Consider the following 5,683-nt stretch of genomic DNA (forward strand, 5'->3'; position numbering starts at 1 on the left):
GTTGAGTCTATGCCACGTCAACATGCTGCACTAAGCTGGCCAAACGGAGGTTCAACACATAGTATCCAATGGCTTTTGTCACCACAGTGCGCGAGTATTTATATACATTGTCAGCTGTGTTATGTTATTGTAAACCTAAATACTTTTTGCTTGTATAAGAACACTCAATGGAAAAAAATATCCAAGTTGTCACGGGAAATTTTGAATTTTCCCCGAAAATAAAGCATAATTATAAAATTAACATTAAGACGACACAAAAGCATGAAATCCACTACTAAAACTGGAGTTGCGAGCAAAGGACGATACTGTCAAACTCTCTTCCCGAGTAATCTCGACGTGGCATGATGTGACGTGGTGGTCTGTTGACGGCCTGCGTGAGTGTCACCATTTGAAATGCACTGTCAAATATTTTGACGTGATATGAATTACATGACGTGACGACTTATGTGAATTGGCCTTAAACAAACAACGTCATTCAGAGATCAAGCGACAGTTTCAGTTGACTGTTGACAACATGCACAATAAGCAGTGCTCGCTCCCGAGACATTTGTACACTAAGGGTTAAGGAAAGGCTTTGTCTCGTCAGCAGAAGTCACATACACTTGGGTCTGGAGATCTCACGTACCTCTCCCGGGCCGGATGGGGTGGCCGAGCGGTTCTAGGCGCTACAGTCTGGAACCGCGCGACCGCTACGGTCGCAGGTTCGAATCCTGCCTCGGGCATGGATGTGTCTGATTTCCTTAGGTTAGTTAGGTTTAAGTAGTGCTAAGTTCTAGGGGACTGATGACCTTGGACGTTAAGTCTCATAGTGCTCAGAGCCATTTGAACCGTTTGAGCTTCTCCCAGTTAATTCTTAAATCGTCTTTACTGTTTTTTTTTCTGGTCACTTTTTGCGCCCACTCTCTGCCTGAGCCTTCGGCGAGGGCCTATCTCACTTTGGCGTCAGTACGTCTCTGCATTGCCTAACAACGATATAATTCCATCCCAAACATTTGGAATATGTCTGCCACTTTTTCTCTACTGTGTAATTGATTTACACGCGCTGGATGTTCGTATGAACATACACAAAGTAACTGTGAGGCTTTAAACCAGCAGGGGACACCTACGCCTTGTCTGTATTGTTATGGTATTACTCATGTTGAAGAGTAGCTTTGTAGCTTACTGCGACATCATAAAGTGTTTTCATCAGAACTACTCTTGGTTTTCCAACAAAAGCACATCAACGGAAAAAAATATACAGCAAACATGAGTACACAAATGTTCAAAGATGCCCGTTTATTGGCGAGGAATCATCTTCTGCTGGTATGTCCTGAAACTGAAAAAGTGATCCCATATGAGGAGGTTTCTTATGGAACGATCTTGAACGTAAAGTGAGTCATAACATGAACTGTATGCATGCAGACTGCTCAACGCTGTTACGTATGGACTCTGCTCCTTTGAGACTAATTGTTGGTACTCTGGTTGTTATGAAATAATTATTTGTTCTGTTCGGTTACGAGTCACGTTTTTCACTTGTGTCTTAGTGTAATGTATTACTAAGTGTTTCGAGCATGTTTTGCTGGTCAAAAGACGACTTTACAGTGTGCATAAAAACAAATATTAGTGAAATAATGAGAAATTAACTATTTTATAGGACATTGTAAATTATGAAATAGACTAATAGACTGCTTGCAAATTACCAAATAGTTAATTACATATAGTTTGCAAATCATCAAATAGTAAATTTTAGATTATATCACTAAGTTTTTACGCTTGTAGTTAAATCGCCTGATGAGCAAAATTTATAATTGTCCGCATTACAACGCAATATTTCAGAAAAGGTGAATAACAAACATGATGTTTGACTGAAAGTGACAAGCAATCCCTGGAACATGTGCTATTATCATTCCAGGCATTTTCTGAGAGACGATGGTTCACAAGCTGAAGATGACATATGTTATACCATGACGTAGAATAACACAAGGTGCTCGATTTTCTATCAGTCACGATAATACGTAAATACAGTAAATTTTTCCCAAACTTTCGTACGTTCACCTTCATCCGTCTGTTCGAGGTTCGGGAAAAGTGATTTCAGTCGAAAGAACTCTGCAGAATTACTAGGCGGGTGAGCATAAAATAGTGATAATATAAAAATAACAACAACAATAATAATAATAATAATAGAAAAATAATAATAGAATAATAGAAGTAATAATAGAAAAACAGAAAATAATAGAAAATTGTCTTTTGCAATTAAAATTCAGTTTCAAACGACAGTTACTATTTACTGTAATCTACAAAATGAACAGAATTGCACTAGATATGGAGGAAAAACAACTGAAAAAATAAACAATTGTAATTCTTATGATTATCGTTACATGAGTAACGATTTCAAGTTTCTTTTTCTTTTTTACGTGCGTGATCCACAGTCTCCAGATGCTTAATAAATGTAAACATGGTCCGTAGTAGGCTGTAATGCGAAGTTCATTTAATCGAACGATTAGCTAATTTCAACCAAGTGTAATGGTCCAACACAATTGTAACATCTGTATTTCACGTCATTTTCAAATCACTCTTATTTACAAGCAAAATGTATCCATATTTCGTCATTTGACGAAAGGATTCACACTACTGTGCCACCTTTTCGCGTGAATCCTTTCGTAAAATGACAAAATATGGCTACTTTTTACTTGCAATTAAGAGTGATTTGGAAATATCTTGAAATACAGATGTTATAAATGTGCTTGACAATGACACTTGTCGAAATTTGCTAATCTCATGATTAAATAAACATCGCACTATAGCCTACTACCGACTATGTTTACGTTTATTGAAATTTTTAACTTGATTAGTATTTCTTACGGGTTCGTATTGCTCGTTTTGCAATGTTTGTTCAGTTTTTTTCATGATGTCATAATTACTTTTCTGTTTTTAGTTATATTTCTTACAGATCTTGAGTTCTTCCGAACTCTTTGGCACTGCTGCTTACTCAGTGAATACTACCGTTTATTTCCGTTCAGTACTTTGCTCAGAATAACCTTTTCGTAAATTTAAATTGCTTTTCAGTTTTTGTTGCTTGACTATCATTTTACAATCGACGTCGTACCGAGAGAGTATTGTCCTCATCTTTCCTGAACCTTAAAACTGAGGCCACTTAGATATTTCCATATGCATAGCGCCCTTGTTGTGCACTTTGTCTCATTCACACGGATACAAACACGACATGTACTCTTGAAACAGAAAGCTCAAAAGGCTAAAGTTGCTGATATATGGGGAGATTATTTCTGACTGCTAAAAGTTTTGCGACGTATACAAATTATTGATATGACTCGATTGTCCTTGAAAAGGAATATGAGACTGTAACAAGCTGTAAACAGAGACTCTACATTTATACTGATGACAAGTTCTGTCTCGCAAAATAAGCACAATTGTCTCCGTCTGACGGCTAAAACAGTAATTATGAAGTCTGTAGATACATTTACGATAATGACAAAAACTAAGACAAACATGACCTACCTCATCGAGAATTCTCACTGATAACGATCGCTTGCTTATCTTTTATGCAGAACATCAAAAAACAAATAAATAGAGCAAACACAAGTAGGGGTGCGCCTCTGAATACCGATCCTTACAGCGTAATCATTCTATTGTGTAGAACAGTGGCAACTTCCAGAGATTAAACTGACGTCGCGCTAAACGACCAAATGCATTTATGAGTTTCCAGATGGAGTGGACGACAATAAACCTTTCCATTCCATTAGCGGGAAAGCTGACTGCGACATCGTAGACGTTTACACGATGTACGGGTACAGAAGAGACTCTGTCTTCAAGTTCGATGTTTCGTTCAGTGTGTTGTATGGAATGTGGCAAGCTTTTGGACTGGCACCTATGACACGGAGATGTCGACCTACAGCGAAATGCACAGGTCGACAGATATTTTTCTGCATGAATATTATTAGTCTGTCAGCATTGTGGTTCTTTGTAGCGGCATTAAGTTCGTTGTCGCACCTTTACATGGTGTTTGTTTACTGGAATATGTTCACACATACTTCAGAAATAATGCTGGCCGTGTACATAGTCATAATAGTACTTAAAAAAATGAAGATGTTATCAGTTTTTGGAATATGTACTGTGTCTAGGTGCCGACACTTACAATATTTCATAAAGGAGATGAAACTAGCTGATAAACATACACCGACGAAGGAGGTGAAATATGGAAAAGCTTTGGGAGGATTTGTAGTAGCTGTTAACATCTCAATGCTGCTCTGCTTGGTGACAGAAAATTTATTCAGCTATGGTGCCGCATTTGTGAGTCTCGTAGGCACTTTGGCACTATTCTTTGATGTGATGATCACTCTGCAGTTCATCCTGCTCGTCCTGGAAATATGGTCGAGGTTCTCCAGACTGAATGCTGCCCTCCAGGACGCCCTGTACCCCCACTGCACAGAGCTGTTTGTAGGAGCGTCACCGTCTTACAGGTGCTCACTGCTGCAGCTGCAGAAAACGTACGTGGCCTTGGGACGCGCCGCCGACCACCTGATGAGTCACTTTGGCCTGCCCATGGCCTTCGACATCGCGTTCTGCATCTGTGGCGCCACCTGCAGTTCCTATGAGGTTCTCGTCAAGCTGCTGTCTGACAGTGATGTGCCGGGACTCTCAATCGGGATGCCCGTGAGCATATCGGAGGTGTGGCTTGCCTTGCACTGGCTGAGGATCCTACTGCTATCGCTGTCGTGCGCGGCTGTGGAAGACACTGCAGCCGCCACGGGTGTGATCCTCATCAGGGCATCGGTGGTACCTCAACGACGCACGGCTGAGTTTGATGAATTCCTAAGGTTCACGCTTCACGGACCTCGAACGTCCTTCAGCGCCGCCGGATTTGTCAAAATCGACCGCCGTTTGATAGTTTCTGCTCTCACTGTTGTTGTCACGTACCTTATCATCCTAGGACAACTCACCTTCAAGTAGTAACAAAAAGTACGTGATTTTCAGCGTAGAAAAAGTTTATTTTCTTTTGTCACTAGTTAAAGAATGACCTTCAGACTTAAAGAATGAACATTCTCTCAGTGATACGTGTGGATACCATATCCGCTGAAAGTCTTTCTGCTACGACTATTGGCGGCCTGAGTGGCCGAGCGGTTCTAGGCGCTACAGTCTGGAACCGCGCGACCGCTGTGGTCGCAGGTTCGAATCCTGCTTCGTTCATGGATGTGTGTGATGTCCTTAGGTTAGTTAGGGTTAAATAGTTCTAAGTTCTAAGGGGCTGATGACCTCAGCAGTTAAGTGCTCAGAGCCATATTTTTGCTACGACTATTTATTACTTTTACATCTCCACATTGACGCAGCCTACACGGCATATTGAGAACTTGGAAATGCCCCAGTCACTCATAAGCATCTGAAATGGCAGACTCTTTCTACTTTCGCGTATGTTCAGGTCTTATCATGTTACAGATGGGCCGCACAAAATTGACATGTGGAATTACTTCTGTGCCCAGCAAAATGCTCAGATCTGTTCACATGTGCGGAACCAAGCTCAGGTGACAACTCTGTCGCAGAGCCAGTATCTTGGGTATTAAAGACGATTTACAACATTTGCGTGACATCTTGCCACAGGAGAAGTTACAGTAGCTTTATGACACCCCTCCGAACCGAATCAGTGCATGCATCCAGGACAGAGACGTGCAATGTCATACTGTCAAGTGGA

General features: G+C 40.8%; 1 protein-coding gene across 1 annotated transcript; it reads left to right on the forward strand.

The window, feature by feature from the left end:
• The first annotated feature begins 4,149 nt into the window (after positions 1–4,149).
• LOC126335752 (gustatory receptor 68a-like) lies at positions 4,150–4,947 on the forward strand. The gene has a single exon (XM_049999209.1). It carries the CDS (start codon positions 4,150–4,152, stop codon positions 4,945–4,947), a length of 798 nt encoding a protein of 265 aa, XP_049855166.1.
• Positions 4,948–5,683: the final 736 nt, after the last annotated feature.

Source organism: Schistocerca gregaria, chromosome 2 (assembly GCF_023897955.1).
Source record: "Schistocerca gregaria isolate iqSchGreg1 chromosome 2, iqSchGreg1.2, whole genome shotgun sequence".
In the NCBI taxonomy this organism is placed as follows: Eukaryota; Metazoa; Arthropoda; class Insecta; order Orthoptera; family Acrididae; genus Schistocerca; species Schistocerca gregaria.

Coding starts and splice junctions, on each gene's coding strand:
- LOC126335752 (XM_049999209.1), top strand. CDS start 4,150: ATGAAACTAGCTGATAAACATACACCGACGAAGGAGGTGAAATATGGA.